Raw genomic sequence first — 22,761 nt, 5'->3', positions numbered from 1 at the left:
AGAAGACAAATATGTGTACGTTTGTTATTAAACAGCAGGTAATTGCATCGTTCACAATGTCGTACACCAAAATGTATACAAGTACGTCATTTAAGCGTACAGGTAACAACCAGTTCTATATTATTTTCACGGAAATCGTAGCAATGGCAGTGGCTGATTTTTGCTGGCAAATCAGCTAACAGCGAAACTCATTCAGCAAAGAGCGCGCACGCGGTCCTGTGAAGTGTGCCGTTGTAAGAGATGATACGGTTTATCGCACACCTCCATTACACATAAACTCGTGCCCTGGAAATCTGTATCGAGATATAGGCTTTTATCGCTAGGAACATAAAAACAGCATGTGACCGTAAATGACATCAGAGTAGTCCTTTGACAGTAAATCGCGACGTATGATGACATTTACAAAATATTGTACGTGACTGAAAGTCAACAGTGTGAAGCTAAACATGTACTATCTGTACTCCACTGTATGTAGTCTTGATAAGGCTTCTCTCTCTACACCTCGTGTGAATCGTTGCATCGATTTACAAAACTGTTATTTGGTTTTGTGAAAAACATCAGCATTCGAACAATATCCAAGCGAAAGCGGATGTTTTCCACAGATGTTCAGATCACACAGGGATGGGTACAAAGGCACGCGCGTTAAGACGTCCAGAGTAGTAAAAGGGTTAATGTCCAGAGAATGGAGTGTATGGTTTCCATGCATCACAGCGCCACCATCCTGTGCCAACTATGGCCACCACGTGCCGTGATCAGTCTTCGTGTTACATCGTCTCACACACCTCACCAGTCGCAGAGCATTTGTTGACACGTCATTATTTTCCTTATAAGTGAGGTGATCACACACAACTGCCGATTGTGGGGAACTTCACCTCCAGTCACTGTGCATGAAGTTCCTCGAATGGTGGAAGTGTCACTGTATGGTGTGGCTTCACGGCTATGTTTATTATTGGCCCATTCTTTCTTGAACAGGTTGGCACTCAAGGACGAAAGACGTGCAGTGTGACTGGTCAACGTTACTGATATGCTTTGCCAGTACGTCATATCCGCCCTGCAGGAAAGAGACGCATTGAACTCAACAGTTTTCATGCAAGATGGGCCGCACCGCACGTTGCTCGTGAAGTTCACCTATTTCTCTGAAACACATTTGGGAACGATGAGCCGACCGTTCCCAAATGAGGGACCATTCACACAAGCGCTGATCTGAAGCGCAGCATGCCAACAGAAGAAGCCAGAATACCTAAGGACATGCTTCGTTCTGCTGTGCAGAATGTGATCCTGCACTTTCAGACTCTTCTGGTCACTGATGGGCACCATATTGAGCCCCTTTTGTAGCAATAGGGGTTCCGGTGTGTTATAGTGTGATGTACCGCAGCAGCACATTAAAATTGTTTCAGTTGAATTGATTCTATATTATTTCTCTTCCCCATGTCGTTGACATTAATGCTAACATGTTTGTCCTGGTACGGTAATTAGTTTCCATGTTGTAGATGTTAAATAGGGTAAGTTTGATTATAAAGTTTCCACTCAGAAACTACCTATCCTTTAATAGCGCAGTTAACCTGCAACTCCTGTCAATACAATTAGTGCCACTACCTCTACTACAGCTTACCCAGTCGAGCATCGAGCAACACTGATTTGCTTCCTAATAGGGAAGAAGAAGAAATGACCGCAAGGAGAGTGGATAATTTCTGTAGAACTGACAGTTTTAAGCAAGTCGTTGCAAGGTACCCGACTTCGACGGCAGAGCCCGCCACTTTGGCAAGACATCGTACACAGCCACATCAACGAACGTCTTGTTACGTAATCTCTTAGACTTTCCCAGTAACTGATTGTCATCCCGTTGACATAGGGTGTTCCGCCGATGGTCCGAGTCTTCCCGACACGATATTTCGACGCTGTAATCCGACGTCTTCATCATGTGTTTCCTGGGACCGGCTGCCTGGCTGACAGTGTCCCGTATTCATGTCTGGATTGTGCCTGGAACTTCAGGAAGGTCGTGCTGGGTCGAATTATGTGCCGTTCAAGTTGTGCCGTCCCCCTCCCGCAGGTGGCATTATCTAGCAACAATGAGTTTTTTTCTTTTGGTGATGTGTGAAGGAGGACATGGTTTACGCACTCCCATTTCCGCAGGACATACCAGCAGCTAAGACACCGGATAATCGGAGTGGTAACTACTCTGTTTGACATTTGCTAAGGAACAGAAACATTTTTGGACAGGAATAATCTCACGCAATTATGAATTGCATGAAATTCAGTACAAAACGTATCCTCGGCATCGTGCGGCTGCTCGTACGGCTGTACGTGCGGCTGCTCAATGACGTCACTAGCCGCGCGCAAGCTATTTATACCCTACAAGGTCGCGCGATGACGTCATACATGTAGCTCAACTTGATTCTCAGCGGCTGGGTACAAGTTAAAACTAGTACCCAGCCGCCTTAGGCAACCCGCAACAACTCTTTCAAGATCACAGAGGTGCCTCACACTGAGAGCATCCCAGAGTGCCCCAGAGGGCTACAACACTAAGAAGAATCGCTTCTCGGCTTTTGACAAGATCAATGTGTAGGATATGTTTGAATCAAAGAACTTAAATGATATAAAAAATTATGATTTATTGAAGTCAAAGATTACAATAATAAAACATTACATCACCCTGAACTTGACAATCATTACCTAAAGAACCACCAGTCTTACACCATACATAAACATGTTCAGAACTCTCAATTTTACGACATACACGGCTCCTTAAAACTAACGGTTCATCACTTGAAAGATAACTTCCGCCATACGACGAATTAGACTGATGAATAACGTTGAACGTCTTCCAAGCAATAACATCTCTGGTTGGAAATGAATCCAAAGAACTCTTCTTCGCATCACTAGTACGTACAAACGCAATAGTAATCCAACCGTTACCAGTTCCCTGTACAGTCATACTCAAAGAAAATCTGGCAACAAAACCCATCCATCTGTGCGCTCCTTGAAATAAAGAAGCCTCGTCCGTACTCTTAGGCGATAGATTAATACTTTTACAAACCTTAAAAACGGATGCAGAGGCAGAGTGATATATTTGTAGTGAAAAATGGTACAGATGTCAGTGCATGGGAAAGCAGGGTAACAGACGTAAATAACGTTCATGTTTGACATAGGTCGGACTCCCAACATAATGGTCGACATCGGACTCTCAGTAAGGAATATGGCCTCTTCGGGCACTAATGTACATTTTGCTCCTGTTATTCATACTGGCCACCAAACCGTTGAAGAGTACTTAAGCGACAACGGCCCACGCCTATCATAAGGCGGGTTTCAGTTGTTTCACGATACAAACATGTCTGCAAAGAACATGCCAGGCACGTCCAGAAGAAATGGTTCAAATGGCTCTGAGCACTATGGGACTTAACATCTAAGGTCGTCAGTCTCCTAGAACTTAGAACTAATTAAACCAAACTAACCTAAGGACATCACACAACACCCAGTCATCACGAGGCAGAGAAAATCCCTGACCCCGCCAGGAAGCGAACCCGGGAACCCGGGCACGGGAAGCGAGAACGCTACCGCACGACCACGAGCTGCGGACTGTCCAGAAGAGTTTAGGTCTGGTGAGTACGCAAGCCGTCCCATACGTTCAATATCTTCGCTTTATAATATGTCCGACGCTTCATCAGTCCTGTGTGGACAGACACTGTCATCCATAAACAGAATGTAGGGACTTAACACAGGTTTAAACATACGGACAGCATCTAGAATAATATCCATACAATACCGCTCTGCTATAACGGCACGTCGTTCAAAGATGTGCAGCCGTGTTCGGCCCTTATGCATAATGACTGCCCACACCATCACTTCTAGGCCATACCAATGACATTCTGGGACATTACAATGTGTGTAACGTGTTCTTTCTCTCTCTACACTAACTAGTGTAAAAGGAATATAAAATCTTAAACTCAAATAGGCGAAGATATTCAACACTAGGCTATTTATGAGAAAATCACTGGAAACACGGAATAATAGTTAAATACCTCACAATAATCGTATCTTGCGTCTTTCTCAAACACGAGCAGGTAAAGAAAAGACCGAAATACAGATAGTAAGCGGAATTTTATTCCCAAAATATACACTGTCTCTGTATGACAAGTGAAACAAATGTCATTTCAGTGTGATGCATTGTGAATTACCCGATCGCTTCGTTTTGTATCGTTAATAAAGAGAATGATATCGACTGAACCCGACCTATAAGTCATTCACATCCAATTTCAGCGGTCTTCTAACATGCTTTGCTTCCTAGTTGTGTATTTATGCCGACCGCTCCTAAAAACCCACCATTTTTAACCGTCTGATGTACAGACCTCTGTGAAATATTTGATGCTTTCAATGTACGGAACGCCTCTGTATTCCTCACAGAGAATTCACTATTTAAAAGTATATAATGAGTGAAACATTGTTGCTATTGTGTAGCAAATGATAAATTGTCCCACAAATCAAACAGCTGCGAAAGGCTTCCCCACCCTTCTCGGACGAGCTATAGATCCAGTTAACGCTTTCGGAGCAAATACCTTCGGCTTCACTTTTTTCAAAAAAATGGTTCAAATGGCTCTGAGCACTATGGGACTTAACATCTATGGTCATCAGTCCCCTAGAACTTAGAACTACTTAAACCTAACTAACCTAAGGACAGCACACAACACCCAGCCATCACGAGGCAGAGAAAATCCCTGACCCCGCCGGGAATCGAACCCGGGAACCCGGGCGTGGGAAGCGAGAACGCTACCGCACGACCACGAGATGCGGGCTTCACTTTTTTACTGATATCTTCGGTAACTAGAGACAAGCTATTATTGATAATCGCAGAAAATTTTTTTAACGTATTACGACGTAATTAAAGATATTATTTTATTCAAACATTTAATAGGTTCCCACTGTTGCTTATAATGTTTGACCGCAGCGATTTTAAAGAATTTTCGCAGATATACAAATGTTGCGGATAACTATGATTCTACAAAAGTCACAACTGTGACCTCGATCTATTTATTATACATATTAATTAATAGTATTCTAACTGATATGTAAAAACGACGCCTTTTGTCCAGTTCTTTCCGTTATAAATTTTTCCGACCTTTGTTCCGATTTTTTAGCCTGGAACCTAGTTAGCGAAATAAATAATTAGTTAATACACTCCTGGAAATGGAAAAAAGAACACATTGAGACCGGTGTGTCAGACCCACCATACTTGCTCCGGACACTGCGAGAGGGCTGTACAAGCAATGATCAAACGCACGGCACAGCGGACACACCAGGAACCGCGGTGTTGGCCGTCGAATGGCGCTAGCTGCGCAGCATTTGTGCACCGCCGCCGTCAGTGTCAGCCAGTTTGCCGTGGCATACGGAGCTCCATCGCAGTCTTTAACACTGGTAGCATGCCGCGACAGCGTGGACATGAACCGTATGTGCAGTTGACGGACTTTGAGCGAGGGCGTATAGTGGGCATGCGGGAGGCCGGGTGGACGTACCGCCGAATTGCTCAACACGTGGGGCGTGAGGTCTCCACAGTACATCGATGTTGTCGCCAGTGGTCGGCGGAAGGTGCACGTGCCCGTCGACCTGGGACCGGACCGCAGCGACGCACGGATGCACGCCAAGACCGTAGGATCCAACGCAGTGCCGTAGGGGACCGCACCGCCACTTCCCAGCAAATTAGGGACACTGTTGCTCCTGGGGTATCGGCGAGGACCATTCGCAACCGTCCCCATGAAGCTGGGCTACGGTCCCGCACACCGTTAGGCCGTCTTCCGCTCACGCCCCAACATCATGCAGCCCGCCTCCAGTGGTGTCGCGACAGGCGTGAATGGAGGGACGAATGGAGACGTGTCGTCTTCAGCGATGAGAGTCGCTTGTGCCTTGGTGCCAATGATGGTCGTATGCGTGTTTGGCGCCGTGCAGGTGAGCGCCACAATCAGGACTGCATACGACCGAGGCACACAGGGCCAACACCCGGCATCATGGTGTGGGGAGCGATCTCCTACACTGGCCGTACACCACTGGTGATCGTCGAGGGGACACTGAATAGTGCACGGTACATCCAAACCGTCATCGAACCCATCGTTCTACCATTCCTAGACCGGCAAGGGAACTTGCTGTTCCAACATGACAATGCACGTCCGCATGTATCCCGTGCCACCCAACGTGCTCTAGAAGGTGTAAGTCAACTACCCTGGCCAGCAAGATCTCCGGATGTGTCCCCCATTGAGCATGTTTGGGACTGGATGAAGCGTGGTCTCACGCGGTCTGCACGTCCAGCACGAACGCTGGTCCAACTGAGGCGCCAGGTGGAAATGGCATGGCAAGCCGTTCCACAGGACTACATCCAGCATCTCTACGATCGTCTCCATGGGAGAATAGCAGCCTGCATTGCTGCGAAAGGTGGATATACACTGTACTAGTGCCGACATTGTGCATGCTCTGTTGCCTGTGTCTATGTGCCTGTGGTTCTGTCAGTGTGATCATGTGATGTATCTGACCCCAGGAATGTGTCAATAAAGTTTCCCCTTCCTGGGACAATGAATTCACGGTGTTCTTATTTCAATTTCCAGGAGTGTAGTTCTAACCAGCTGTGAAGTCAAGAGAAACTGTTATGATATAGATAATTATTTTCTTTTTTGTAGTGTGTGTATTAGTAATTAGAGATACCTTGCAACATTTTATCACACTTTCTGCTGTCATGGTTAAGAGTTTTACTATACTGAATGTTATTAGCAATCAGGATGTTCCTTATACTTGTCTTGTTAACGAGCTATTGATATTCCGATTGGAAAAACCTCTTGTTAATTGTAATCTACTCTCGAGTGTGGACTTGTAAACTTTTATTTCTTTTATGCTCACATGATAGACAACTGCTTTTACTTCAGTGTTCCTATACTCAAATTCTTTACTTGGTGTGATTTGGAACTTAAATACGTTAATTTTTTTTGTAATGGAACTCCATTGTGTATACAGTTTTCAGGGACAGTGTAAACTTGTTCGATTGCTACCGAATAACTTGAAGCAGGTGTAATTGGTTGTGTTGGCACGGAAAAATGTAGGCACGCTGGAGGTACCTTTAGTAACTCATGTAGTATACACTCCCAAAGACTACTCTTTCTCCTACGTGATAGGCTGTCCTGAGAACAAAGTGGATTACTTGTAGGTTAGTAATGTCGGACTTTGTAGCACGTTATTGCATGAGGTGGAGAACCAAGCTACACTGTTTGTACGATACTAAACATGAGCCAGTTTATTTGTTCTATCTACAAAATATCAGAATTAGTATGGCGACGAATTAAATGCATAAGAGGATGAGCCGCGTGAAATCTTAAAAAAATCAGGTGTTGATGTAAAAATTTCTTCAGTAACATAGCCTTTCTCACAAATACTTCAAAAACATTAATGATCTGTACCAGTCCTGGAACGTTATCCGTGCCACTGTACACAAGGACAGAAGCAACGAAATGACCAAATATACTGCTTGGATATGGCAAAAAGTAGTTGACCTGCAGCAAGGTTGAATAAGGAAGCATTTCTCAACAGAAATGTTTCGTGTCATTGGACGTTTATAGCAATTGTCAGAAAATTACAAGAGAATGAGAGGTAGTAAGTAAATGTTGTACTTCTTGCCAGTAGCTGTTTTAACTTGCGTTGTGGCGTTTACTCACAGAAAAGAGAGTATTCTGCACTTGTTACGTTTTCGGTTCGAACAGTTGCCTCTAAAGAGGACATTTAAGAATATTTCGAAGAGGAAGCGGCCAAGTGTTAAAAGTCTTGCCCACACCTCATGCTGTCAGCGAGTGAAAGCTACTTCCGTACCATCTGCAGAAAGTATAGACAGTAAATTCTGGTCAGCATTAGGCCTATTTACAGCACTGCATTCACCAGCTACAACCCCCGACAATGGTGCTATTTACCAATGAAGTCACGGTAAACTCGAGCGACATTCTCATTTAGGACTACGGGAAACAGAGAGCGAAATTGGACGCACCTTACCAACGTATGTTTAGTGTGAACTCACACTAATGAACCAAGGCATTATGGTCATTGGTCACTGCGAGGAGTGGTGCCTGGTGTTTTTTTTGGGCACATGGTAAGGTAAAGTGTTTTGGGTACACGATCCCGTAAGGCAGTAAACTTTGGCTACTTGAGGGGAACTCCCTGATAAACAAATGACCGTAGGAAAGAAACATTATGGAAACATTTGTATGTACGCGTAGAAGAGAAATAACGGATAAACCGTTGATAGAAACACTTTAATTTTTACATGATAGGGTGACATTTCTTAACTGTGCGCCATGTTTACGTTCAAGGTTACAGACGTTGCTCGATGTGACGATCATCTGCATCCACAACAACCTGGAATTGTACTAAAGGTACCAGTTCCCATCTGTTCGCAGCACTTCTCGAACGGTGGAGCATTGAATGTTCAGTTCTCGTGACACACCTTGTGCACTGCTAGGAGATCGCACAATGCATCCAGAATTCTTGGACATGGCAACACCAATTTTTTTAACAATTTTTGGCACAATGGAAGGTCAACCTCTCTCAGGATTAATTCCCAAATCGCCAACTAATTCGAACATTCCCAATCGCAGTGCAAAAAGAGGACCTCTGTGTATTCCTTTAATGTGTCGATATTCGCGACGAGCGGCAACGTTATTGCTGCTGCTGTGGTAATACAGCTTTATGAGTAATGCCCCACCCTGCTCACCTCGTTTGGACAGATGCTGGCTGTCTGCAACTGTAAGCCTCACCAATGTTTGTGTTTGAAACCATCCGTCGCCGTACCTCTATCGGCGACAAAGGGCAACTCAAGACACTAACGCTACTAACATCGCAAATCCTGCACCGCGCAGTCTGATCATCAGTTCCTTTAAAGTTGAGTAACCTTACAGCAAATAGTCTTTTGTCTACACTGCTCCAAGTAGCGACAGTTCAATTATGACTATCGTTAATTATTTATTTCTAATTTCTGCTACCAGTCATTTTTTTATTTTATATCTAGCATAATACAACGCGTTTCGAACATGTTCTATTCATATTCAGGCGTTTATACATACATACATACATACAGAGAAATGTTACTTAAAAAGAAACAGTCTTAAACTAGATTAATCAAGAACTCTTTGTCTGGTGTGGTATTTTGGGGGGAAGGAGGGGGGCAGTGTATGGCTAGAAATCGAAATCAGCGATGTGTTCTGCTGGTTTTCTTCCATGTGGTTGACTACTTGTATGTATGATATCACAGCCTGTATAGGATGCAGATAGATTTGCATCAGTTATGTGTTACGAAAAGAGTGTTAAAGGCTTTTATATGACCGTTGATCACTTACGATTTCTTCGTCTTGCTGCTTCACTTGCATCACTGGTTGATTGACATTACACCATTGCAAACTGTATTTTGTCACTGACTGCCAACGTAATTCACTGCACAGATTGCTTCGACATTATGCACACTACGTAAGATGGCGGACTGCAGCATGTGAGTCTCTATCGACTATCGAGGTTTTGTATCGATATTATTGGTACTGACAGATTTGTAGTCAATTATTTACATTGACATATCTGGAATCTGTTGAGTTAGAACTGGCTTAAGACGAAGTATTTTGAGTTTTTGAATTCGGTTATTTCATTAAAAATGTTATCTCCATGCTTTGTATTACGTATGAAAATTTCCATTACTTCCATGATATCCATTCCTTTACTTTTTCCTATTTTGTGTAAGATTTCGAGATTGTTTTCGATTTTCAAAGGGTGGCCTGTGTCTGTAATGTGAGTTGCTGCCGATATGTTACATTTATGAAGCCTGTAGCAGTTTAAATTTTCTTGTCTGGTTCTGAAATTTCTGCCTGTTTGGCCGATGTAATATTTGTTACATTGGCTGACGGTAATTTTGTAAATGCCAGATTCAAATCTTGATGTACCTGTGTACCGATTCCTGTCTCTACAAACTTATTCAAGACAACTCCCATTAAAACTATGATGCCTACACGGAATTCATTCCTACCGAACTCGGAAGCCGTCACTTATCCTATGTCTTGAAGGCCTTCATGACACGTACCACAACAGACCCGGTCAAACTCCATAAAGCACAACACTGCGACGAAGCGCCTATACCCACACCGTCCCACGCTCCCTCCAAGCGCTCTTCCGGTTCTCTGTGAATCCTGTAGCATTTACCAATCCTTCCTGCGACCCGTGACCGCGATACGCCTCCGACAACTACAAGGAGACTTCCAAAATCTGATGACCGCAAAGAAACGCCGCGTCTGGTGCCAAACACCCATAAACGTCAATGTCACAGTGCACATAAAGTTCTCCAGGTACTGGCCAATGCACCGGGCGGTTGTAATTGAAGTACAGCTATTTCTGGTGCTGTGGTGTGGGCTGTGATTATAGTATGACAACAGGGTTTGGTAAAACCGAATTACGCTTGAAAATATTTATTTTCAATTCCGTAATTTTCGCCAACAGGTGCAAATTTGGCCTTGTGGATGCAAGAAAGACGAGTAGAAATTTTTCCATATACGTATATGGATTAGGAATGGGACATGGGCAGGAAACATCAAACAAGTGAGAAAGGCACAATGTTGGTTCTATTATTAACTATCGTGAATGAAAACAGTGGGTTCCACATAGTTCTGCTCTTTCAAAGCAGGAATCACATGCATTACAAGGAGGTATCGATAATGTGTAAATGTGAGAGAACATTTCAGAGGCCTTCTGGGCATATACTCTCCGAAGAAGAATGGACCTGGAGCAAAGGTGCTTGTGAATCCACACCAACCCTCACAGTCATATACAGCAAGTGCAGTAGCCCTTCCTATCCGACACTCTGTTTAACAGTATCCAAAACTCGGCAGCTCTGTGTATCCACTGCATCCTGTAGTGTGCAATGCACCTTTCACTTCATAAAAAGATGCCTGGCCACATGTCATCAATCTTGGTATATGCCCAACATCGAAGAGCAAGTTCAGTATGTTGCTGTGAATCACGTGATTTCAGTAGTTGAACTGTGTGGATCTTGTACAGGGTATCAGTGTAATAAAGACTGCTAAACCTTCCATGCTGCTGACTGTGGGATGAACCATTTTCGTGACGCTGCATGAACACTAACACTACCCAGGACACTTGCTGCGTGTCAGTTACAGCAACAGCAACCTCGTTAATAAATTCCACCAGGATAGGATGACTCCCTTATTCGATTCCCACAGCAGGGTCACCCATGTTTTCGAATTTCATTATCATCTTAATTTAACCATTTAATGCCATCGAGCCTCTCCTCAGAACTTTCAGTGAGCGATCTTATTTTACTGTGCACTCCAATTGCTGCCATTCACATAAAATAGTTTCACTAACAGTGCATGGCCTCTGTTCCCGATAGCCATACCGTTCACTCACTTTACAGCTTGTCAAATAATAGTATGAATGTCATACCAACATTGCACAGCGCAAGATTTCCATGTAGTGGCCAAAACTGGAAGTAATATATTCTAGATTAAATCAATTCGACACTAACCAATTAGTATATTGAGTGGCTCGTGTTGATTCCGTTTGTTCTTTTGCGTTTTGTCACAATCGAGTCTCGTCTTTTTCCCTGAGTTACTACCATAATGAGTTGCTGAGTTGCCTCCGTCAGTGGCAGCAGCAGCGCTTATCGATACTAGTACTGCTGTGCCATGTTTGGTGTGACCGCTATATTTCCGTGTGGTGGTGTGTGTGGCAGTCTGTCGGTTGAGACAGAGCAGCGAGGAAGTCTCTGAGGCGCGAGGCCGGTACTGCTGGCGGTGTGCATGCACAGTCGGGTCGTGAGGTGCTAGCTGCGGGAGGTACAAAGTTCGATTCCCACAGAACGTGGACACTGATGAGTTTACGTGCTATGAAACCTCAGATGCTGTAACATCTCTTCGTTCATTGCCGGTTGTTGCTTCCTGGGGCTTTCCAGCTAGCAGCAACGTATTGTGTTCTGGAGTCGGCGTAATTTTGCAGCCGTCTTCCTGTATGGTTTTTAACTATTAAATTGGTTGTTACTCATCAGTGAAGTGCATCAGCGGTATTTTCTGCCTTGTGGCCATTAACGCCCCAGTTACCTGCCCTGGCAGTGCGTTTCTCCTCGCCATGTTGATGCTGTCCGGTACAGCATATAGTTCGACAGTATTTTAGTTGGTTGTTCATATTTTTTTTTTATGAATGGTTATTGTGCCTTGGCGGATGTTGGACGCCAGTTTTGAAGACGTAGTGCTGCTGGTATCTTCGTCCTTGGCTGATATTTTCCATTGTCGTACTGTCGTACTGTTGGTCGTGACGAAGGGAATTGATTATATTGTTGGCTTGGTCGGTCAATCAGCCGTCACTGGGTCGGAATGGCATCCGATTACTTAACTTTACTCTTGGCTGCCTGTCACACCTCTTTATATATATATATATATATATATATATATATATATATATATATATATATAGAGAGAGAGAGAGAGAGAGAGAGAGAAGCTAGTCCGTCAGGTTCTTAACGCTCGCGAGAGAGAGAGAGAGAGAGAGAGAGAGAGAGAGAGAGAGAAGCTAGTCCGTCAGGTTCTTAACGCTCGCGATGTCAAGCACTTGCAGGCCACAAAATGCGTTAATACACGGACATGTGTGGGTCCATGAGTTTCTACTTGTTCAAATGCTCATTAGCAATTATAATTTGTCTTTGCAGTTATTCCAAGATTCACGAAAAATTCTTCACCAAATTCGGTCAAACTTTTACATAATATTCTAATACACATTAAGACAGACATAGGCTGTATACTTTATTTAAACAGTGTTTTACAGTTTTTCTATTAAAGACACGAAATATTGTGCTGTGCTGTGAGAAAGAGCGGTTTCACATTTTCTAGCAGTGTGTTTCATCCACGATGGCAGGTTATTCCACCCACTAGCTAAATTGTGTCTCCCATATATATTTTTCTTCCTTGAGTATAATTTTAAACGAAAGGTATATGCACAGCAACGTGCTGTTTTGCTTTCGTCCGCGTCGTCAGTTTTTAAAAGAAAACAGTGAAGTTGTATTTATCGCTTTTCGACCTATAATTGGTACTTTGGAAGCTGAATCGTTCGACACTTTACAACCCTACCTGTTCACAGATTAAGCCTACACAAAATCCTGTTACTGAAGCATCGGTCCTCACAGAGCCAGCAGCTGGAGAAATGTCTCCGGTATGCGATACACCAATGATCCCAACCGACTTACCATTTCATTTTAAGTGATTTCAGTTCTCAATAAACGTATTTTTTGCAATAACAATAAACAATTCTCAAGGTCAGATGTAGATATAGAGGTGGGAAGAGGACAAGGGGGGGAGAGGAGGAAGTGGACGTAAAAAGGGGTAAGGAGGAGAACGTGGACCGAGAAAAAGGGTGAAATATCAGCAGCTTAAGGAAAATTATCTTGCTGAACTGCAGGTCACCTGGAGGTGTTCATTTAAGAGTGGCATTGACTGTGGCGTAATAATAAACGTACCTGAAATACAGCTTTGGTGGTTTTTATTGGTATTTACATTATTCACCTTCAGAGCATAGAATGATCAAGGTTATGAAAAAAATACATACAAAAGATTAACAAAGTGAGCAATGCTATTCATTTCCCCAAAACACGATGTGGCTGGAAACCTGCAGTGATTCGTGCTGATGATTAATTCAGATTACGTGCCTAAAATTACTTGGTGTTAGCATGCATTAGTTTTAGATGTGGCTGTAATTCTAACTACACAGGCGAACGATGTTACACCTTGACGACGGTTTTTCCCACGTTCTCGCCTCTGAGCATATTGATGAATGCTTGTGGCGTCTTCTCGAACCCCTCCGTGACGGTCTCGCGGTATTTGAGTTTCCCCTCCTTGATCCACGGCGCCATCTCCTTGAAAGCCTTGTCCCACTGGTCCAGCCACCGGGCCACAATGAAGCCCTCCATCTTGAGCTCGCTCCTGATCAAGTGCATCTGGATGACTGGCGCCATCGGCACTTTGGTGGCGTTGTAGGTGGAGATGCAGCCGCAGACGGAGATGCGGCCGCGGTGCCGCATGTTCCTGATCACTTCGTCGCTCTGCTCCCCTCCCACGTTGTCGAAGTAGACGTCGACTCCGTCCGGAGCCGCCTCCTTAATGGCCTTGTCTACGCTCACCGTCTTGTAGTTGAAGGCGTGGTGGAACCCTAGCTCTTCTTTCAGCCACTTGACCTGCAGGAAGAGAGAAATTTATCATGCAGGTAGAGCAAGACGGTGAAATAAAATTATTGATATGCCACAATAGGAAAAACTGCTTTCATAATACACAGTAAGTATCTTGAAGAATGTACATCTGTACCTACAGTAACAATAAAACTGCTAAAAACGTCCTGTCTCTCTGTCTGTTTGAACACACTAATCTCCGAAAATAATAGGTGAGTTTTTGAGGGTTTTCGCAGGTTACTTAAGTAGCTTGGGGAAACATATAGTCTTTATTTCATAACTAGCTGTACCCAGCTACACTTTACTAAGGCTCAGTGTTATTGAATGGAAAAGAAAGAAAAGAAAAGGCACCAGTTTCTAATATGTGTGGGAATTATGTGCACGCCGTAATCTCCTTTCTCCTCTCTCTGTCCATCTTACCCTTTCTCCTTCCCCCCTTGCCCCCCCCCCCTCTGTGTCCATCACCTCCTCCTCCCTTAGTCTGTCCATCTTCTCTATCCCCCTCTCCCACCATCCCCTCCTGTCCTCTTTCTCTTTCCAACTCGTTCTTCCCATTTTCTATCTCCATTTCCTCTACCCTTCTGTCCATATCATATTCTCCCCTCTCTCTGTTCTCGACCCTTTCTTATTGTTACTGCAGATTCAGATTCTTTAGTATCATTCTATTTATAAATCAATATGCCACAAGCAGAAATACAGATTTCCTGTTTGTTAACAATATTTCACTTTTGTACACACACACTATCTTAACGTTTATTACAGTGATGTGAAAAAATTTGAAACAAATCTGAATGGAAAATGGAAATGAGGTTTCGGCGTCACTGGTCGGGAGACCCCTTGCGGGGCAGGTCCGGCCGTCTTGGTGCAGCTTTTTTTACGTTCGACGCCATATTGGGAGACCTAGGTGCCGGATGGGGATTAAATGATGATGAAAGCAACGCAACACTCATTCCCTGAGCGGGGAATATCTCCGACCCAGCCGAGAATCGGAACCCGAGCCCGTACGACGGCAATCCGTCACGCTGACCACTCAGCTAACTGTTTTTTTTTCGTTGTTGATCGTTGAGTTTGGTCGTTGCGGACTTCACATGACATCCGTTAAAGTTCGTTTGTTGATCTTTCCACTCAGTTTTTTTATACAGAGGCCAACCAGCTCTCTGACCGAACACTCTGAGCTACCGTGCCGGCGGTATCGGGGCGGACAACAAATCTTAATGGTACAGGATGACACAGAATAACGGGGTATAAAACAATTATAGTTTGCTAGCAGCGAAGAGGGTGTTTCGACCTTTTTATAGTTTAAGACGTCATGATGCCGTTCCGTCGAAACACGTGACAAAATGTTGGATTAATAACTTTGAAGAGACTGGATCTGCCCTTAAGAAGAAATTAACAGGAAGACCAAGAAGTGTGTGTTCTCCAGCGAACATTGATGCTGTACGAGAGTCTATGTTACGGAGCCCACGGCGTTCAATTCATAATCAAGCAGCAGTGGTTAAATGTCCCGGGAGAGTGTTCGCAGAATTCTTCATCCTGATTTAAAATTTCATCCGTACAAACTACAGATGGTGCAACAACCGAAGGACAACGATTAGCGCCGGCCGAAGTGGCCGAGCGGTTCTAGGTGCCACAGTCTGGAACCGCGCGACCGCTACGGTCGCAGGTTCGAATCCTGCCTCGGGCATGTATGTGTGTCATGTCCTTAGGTTGGTTAGGTTTAAGTAGTTCTAAGTTCTAGGAGACTGATGACCTTAGAAGTTAAGTTCCATAGTGCTTAGAGCCATTTGAACAACGATTACCGGTTACGATTAGGATTCTATCACCAAATGGTAACAAAAACAAACAATGACGGTGAATTTCTAAACAAGTTGTGGATGTCAGAGGAGGCACATTTTCGTGTCACAGGTTACGTGAATAAACAGAACTACCGTTACTGGACAAATACAAATCCTAATGATAGTCAGGAGCTCCCTTTACACGCTAGTAAACTGACAGAATGATGTGGTGTTTCATCACATGGTATTATCGGACCGTATTTTTTCGCAAATGAAAAGGGAAACACAATAACTGTTAATGCCGCCGTTCCGAGGATATGTTACGAAATTTCGTTGCACCTGCATTGAACAATTTCGAATCTTTCAAGAAGCCTGGTTTCAACATGACGGAGCGACATCACACACTGCAATAAGTGGGATATGTGGGAGAATTGTTTGGCAACCGTGTGATCTCACGATTCGGTAACATTCCCTGGCCCCCTAGATCGCCAGATTTATCCGTTTGTTATTTTTTCTTGTGGGGCTACCTCAAGAGCAAAGTCTACACGACTCGAACAAGAACCCTGGATGAGTTAAAACAGAGAATTCGGGATGCAATTCACAGTAACCCAGCTGAGATGTTGCAGCGGTCAATGAAGAATCCCAACAGCAGATTTCCCGAATGTATTCGTACAGGACGACGTCATCTAAAGGAAGTAATTTTTAAAAAAACCTGAAAACCATTAGTGTTTCGTAAATGGCAAACTAGTACGGTTTCAATTACAATAAACGCAATTTACTTCCTTCACCACTTCTAGTTTTATTGGATTGAGGAAATGTTCGCGTTTTCCTTTGTCACCTTGTACATTTTGTATATATAAAATGTGTGTGTGTGAATGTACATATCATATGTGTTAAAATGGACATATATTACAGAGTTAGGTACCTAAAAGCTTTCCTTTATTAGAATGAAATTCTGTATCAAAATTTCAAAGCAATTGGTCAAGAACTGTCGGAAATTTACGATTTTGAACAATCGACGTTTAAATTTTTGTAATGTTTCCTTTTCTATTACATATACATTTACGTATATACCAGACGGCGTTCCAGTAAGCATATAAAAAAACGACAGTATTCGAATGCAATTTTGCGTCAACATTTCAAAGCAATCCGTGGGAAAATTTCGGAGATTTGAGATTTTGAAGAAACAAACATGTACGTTTACGCTTTCACAGAAAATGCAGATGCTCTTAATCGCAAATTTACGAATGTTTTTGACCGATTACTTTGAAATTTTGGCACAACGTTCCATTGGTATACCTGTATGCTTTCATTTACCATCCTTTAAATACATGTGATACATAAATTCAAATAAATTTAATAATAGGGAACCGTTGTTAAAAAATTTCAATTCCTTTGAAATTCTGGCACATCGTTGTATTCTAATACAAGCGTGTTCTTAGGTAGATATTTCTTTAACATAAGTAAGCAAACAGGTATCTAAAAGGCGCCGGTATTAGAATGCAACAATGTGGCCGAATTTCAAAACAATAGGTCAAGAACTTTCGGAGGTACACGATTTTGAAAAAACGAACATTTATATTTTTAATTATATAGATAATAGGATCATGGAAGGAAAAGATACCGTAATCTAAAAATTTGTCTAAAATTATCTGCTCAGCTCACAAAAATAGTTCAAATGTTAAATAATCATTGCACAATACACAAAAAATACAAAAGATGGTGCTCTTAGTTTCGAACTACATGGACTAACCAATAGCCGGTGTTATTAGCATTTCTTTTTTTTTAATTCAGTGACAAATGTAATTTTGAAAGTTCACATCAGTCACAGAACTAAATATCGCAGTCATATAATTACAAATACAAACTAACAGCCAATTATCTTGGCTAGGATATACAGATTTCCTGATCTTGCTTTGTGTGTTAAAAACTTAAGGAGATTGCTTTGCTTCTTTCAATAGGTTTTATTTATATTGTTGCCTGGATAGGAGATTTATTGAGTTTGATTTCTTATTTGGGTTGGTGCTCGTTTCATTTCTTTTTGATTAGAATAAAATGAATGCAAAATGGTCGAGCCTTGATAAGTACACCACAATAGCTAACAGACCATGTGGTTCAAGGATCCAGTGAAACCAATGGAGACTTGCTGTGGCTCGAGAATATCATGCTTCAACCCGCTCTTAGGAAACTCATTCCAAAAGCGAGACGCTTTGCATCTGTAATTGCAAATTCGTCTGTACAGAAGCGAACTCTATAGAAGAGTATGTCTTTTTAACAGGTAAGAAAAAGCTACAGTGTAGTCAAGTGTACTATAAAGATAGCCAAGTGTACTATAAAGATACTACGGAGAGAAGTTTTTATGTTGACTTCCTTTTACGTGTTTGACCAATCTAAGTCTGTGCTATCGGTTGTTAAGCCACTGTACAACTGTCTAATGAACCAGTACAAGGAATGTTACACAGCAGTTGCATTAGCAGGGCAGATGGTGGACATCACCTTCAACTCACATGAAACAGCTGTTTTAGAGAAAATTGTTTAATAGTATGATAAATTACAAGTTTACGGAAGATATGTAGTGTACTAGGTATCAGAGGAAGTACAAGTGTACAGACGATATGTAGTGTACCAGGTATCAGAGGAAGAAATAAATGAATTGACAAATGGTTTCAACGAATTGCATAAGAATATGCTATTAACAGAGTATAGTATTTACACAGTATAGTATTTACAGGGATATCAGTATTATCTTAATTTGATGATTGTTAATAAGTATAACAACCTTTAGATGGGAATATTTAGGTAACTGACATTCACAGGTACAGTAATAAATAGAACCTCATGCCACCCACATAAACATACTCGTAAAATACCATTTTTCATATACACTGAGCACAGGGATAATTCCATCCCACTAAGTACTAAGAAGAAGAGCGAATAAATGATACCGTTTAGGTACAAATTGGTACTAAATTGTTTTGAGAAAGGGTTTAATGGATTAGAAAATAAGATTCCTAATTTGTTCCACTTGTAGATATTTAGAAAATTAAACATAGTGTGTTCCTCTTCCAAATTTCCATTCTTTTAATCCAATACTAGAGCAAGTCCTATTGTTGAGGATGGCATTGTTTAAATAATTTTGTAGCATACTCTTTAGGCTATCTACATAAACAAATATTTAAATCTCAAAATCGTAAATTTCTGAAAGTTCTGCACCTATTGCTTTGAAATTTTGACATGACTCTGCTTTCCAATACATGCTTGTTTGTGTATATTTATTGGAGCACTGTAAGTTCTACAAATATATACAAACAATATATAAATGGGAAACGTTATTAACAAAATCCTCAAGTTAGTTTATTGAACATCACATGTCTCTGGAAGTACTTCACCAATTAGCTTGAAATTTGCACACAATGCTGCACTCGAATACACGTGAGTTTTATAAGCCTCACAGCGTGCTACATATAATATATAATTATAAATCTATAATTATAGTAGAAATCTAAATAAAAATATAAATGTAACTCGCTGGAAGTTCATCATTGATTGCTTCGAAATTTTCAAACAACATTGTGTTCGATTACAATTGTGTTGTTATATACTTATTCTTTAAATATATGTTATATATAAATAAATTAGTATGTAATAAATAAACTGGTAGCGTTATTACCAAAACACTCGAAAAGTTCATGACTGATGCACATTAAATTTTTACATAAACGCTAACAAACATTTGAACAGACATAGGTTATATATTTTTAATATACATAATATATAAATATATGTAAGAAGTGTAATGGTGAAACAGCAAACAGGAAGGTTGTATTTATGTTTTACTGGTTTATGATTATAAAACTACCAGAGAATCCGAATTTGCAATAACGTTAACGGAGAATTAAGGGCATAGATAGGAATAAGATAGACAGAGGGATGGGAGGAAGCAGAAAGGAGATGATGGAGGGTGGGGGGCGGGGAAGGAGAAGATAGACATGCAAAGTTGGGGAGAAGGTGATTGACAGTGGTATGTTGATTGGAGGGGGGGGGGGCGGCAGAAACAAGTGGAGTGATGGGAGTGGAAGATGAATAGAGAAAGCAGCAGAAGGTGATTACACAGAGAGTGGGAAAGAGGTGGAGGTGGACAAAGAGATGGGGAGCAACAGATGGACTGAGAGGGGGGACAGGAGAGTAGGATGTATTTGCAGTTCCAGTACGTATTATAAACATGAGTTTAACCAGACTGAGCCATAACAACAGATGACCTGGAACAGATAGTAACAATTAAGATCTCAAAAATCATAAAACTGGCAACTGTCCCCTATCACACATCTGACAACTCGTGTACCATCTTCAGTACTGACACTAGTGGTGGACTATTTCATTCATGGCTGCCACTGCAATATTTTGGGTCCTTAACGAGGCAGTCTTCACTATCTGGAAGAAGTTGAATGGAAACAGGGAAAAATGCAGTGGGATGTACAAACACAAAATGCTTACCTTTGCGTCAGAGCCAGCAATGCCGATGACCTTGCAGCCTTTGATGCGTGCTATCTGTCCCACTATGGAGCCCACAGCACCCGCTGCGCCACTGACGACCACCACCTCCCCCGGCTTTGGGTGGCAGATGTCGAGCAGTCCGAAGTAGGCTGTGGCTCCCGGCATTCCCAGCACCCCCAGCGAGAGCGACAGCGGCAGGTCCCCAATGTCGGGCACAGGCATCAGTGGCTGTACGTCGTCACCCTTCGCCGCGACGTTGACCACTGTGCGGTCACGCCAGCCCCAAGACCCGACCACGTACGTCCCCACTGCGAACTGTGGCGACTTGCTCTCGATGATACACGCTACCTGTAGTGAAACCGCAAGCAAACTGAGAATCTGGAAACAGTGGAGGCGTTTATTCAGACCAACCACAGCGAGAAAAAAAACAGGGCTATTGACACTTTTAACTGCGTTTTTATTTTTAAAAAATGTGAATGAATTGACAGTGTTTGTTTCGCAATATTGTGAGCCGCACAGTAATTTACTTTTCTGGACAGCGTCCAGACCATTGAAACGTTTTCTGCCGCTGCAATTGGAGACATTTTTTGATGCTGTTTTTCAGCTCTTCGTCAACGCCAAAGTGCTTTGAACCAAGCCACTTCATGTCTGTCATTAGTTCGTAATCGTAAAGTGCCGTTCAGGACTGTAGGGAGGGTGACCGAATACTTCGCCATCTGAACTCTCACTCTTCAGCCGCAGTACGTCCATGCGTTCAGGTGTTGTCATGTGGGAAAATCACGCCATCGCTCAACATGCCACGACCTTTGTTTCGAACGTCCCCCGTCGTGTTTTTTTGTGTGATATAGTAACTTTGAGCCTGAATTGTGACACATCTCACCGAGAACTCCACTATTAATATTCCATTTCTGAGTTGGAAGACAGTTGCCAGTAGTATCTTGCTGGAAAGTATCGTCGAACACTTTGTGGGGTTTAGCGGTTACACAGTACATCGAGTGTAGTTTTGCTTCTACGTTCATATACAGCACCCACGTCTTGCCTCTTGCCACAGTCTGATCGTGAAAAGCGTCACCTTCTCTTTCGTAATGAAGGACCGACGACAGTATAGCTGCCATAGGCTGTGTCTTTTGCTCCTCAGAAAGAATTTTAGGCACAAATTTGGCATTTCATCTCCGGTAGCCCAAATCATCTGTAGTCAAAAAAGGAAGAAGAATTCACCAAAGAGTCGCTGTCCAACCTATATTGCACTGCAGATCTAGATTTCAGCTATTGAATAGCCATCTCCACTGTGTTTAAATCGAGTCGTACAGACTAGTTAAGCTCGTGACAGCACATGTTACTTTAGACTTTAACACATACGTAGTCAGATTCTAACTACATCTAGTTACAATACTGGACAGCGACTAATTGTTGAATTCCTTTTCCTTTTCTCGGCGCAAATGTTCTGATGGAATCTAAGTTGGCTACAGTATTCTCTTTGCTCAGGAAAGTAAGAGTAATCAGTGTAAAATTAACAGAAATCTCCGAAATGGTTTTCTCTAACCCTTTCGTCAATCAGTTGAATCAGATTTGCATTCGATAATCAGTCGACTACTTTTCTGTTCACCATGGACATTGGTTCACCCATTTTTTGCACATACGACACGATTGTCTTACAGCACATTCACTCATTACTTTTCGTCAATAAACTTTGTGAAATGCGCAACAAATTTCAATAGATACACAATTTTTTGCCAGAAAGAACCTTATTACAGTATATACTGATATCGATATGGTGTCTGTTCTTTCGGACATGACCAAAAGAACAGACATCATTGATGACCTGCAGCCGTCTAGAATGAAATTAGAATTAGATTAACACCTTCAGCTGCTGACGGGCATTGATATATATCAGCGGGGACAGGTGAAAATGTGTGCCCAGACCCGGACTCGAAACCAGGATCTCCTACTTACATGGCAGACGCTCTATCCATCTGAGCCAACAAGGGCACAGAGGATAGCACGACTGCAGGGACTATCTGGCGCACGCCTCCCGCGAGACCCACATTGTCACCTTATATGTCCACACACTACATTCGTGGTGTCCCTACCCAACACACTCATTACTTGGGGAAAACATTCTTACCAAGTCCCGTAAGAGTTGGGGTAATATGTGAGCATCCGCACAGAATAAGGTCATGGCCGGTATTGCCAGGACTATATACTTATATGGATATGGTGTCTGTTTTTTGGATGCACACATATTAACCAAACTCTTACGGACTTGGT

General features: G+C 42.5%; 1 protein-coding gene across 1 annotated transcript in view; it reads right to left on the bottom strand.

The window, feature by feature from the left end:
* Positions 1 to 13,525: 13,525 nt before the first annotated feature.
* LOC126418236 (prostaglandin reductase 1-like) overlaps positions 13,526 to 22,761 on the bottom strand; it is a 30,685-nt gene continuing 21,449 nt past the window's right edge. The window contains exons 2-3 of the mRNA XM_050085177.1: positions 20,494 to 20,841; positions 13,526 to 14,233 (exon numbers count right to left, since the gene is read on the bottom strand). Coding sequence (XP_049941134.1) covers positions 13,781 to 14,233; positions 20,494 to 20,841 — 801 coding nt within the window. The 3' untranslated portion in view covers positions 13,526 to 13,780. The remainder of the gene's footprint in view (positions 14,234 to 20,493; positions 20,842 to 22,761) is intronic.

This window comes from Schistocerca serialis, chromosome 1 (assembly GCF_023864345.2).
Source record: "Schistocerca serialis cubense isolate TAMUIC-IGC-003099 chromosome 1, iqSchSeri2.2, whole genome shotgun sequence".
In the NCBI taxonomy this organism is placed as follows: Eukaryota; Metazoa; Arthropoda; class Insecta; order Orthoptera; family Acrididae; genus Schistocerca; species Schistocerca serialis.
The sequence above is the reverse complement of the archived record's forward strand: the minus strand, read 5'-3'. Positions and strand labels throughout refer to the sequence as shown.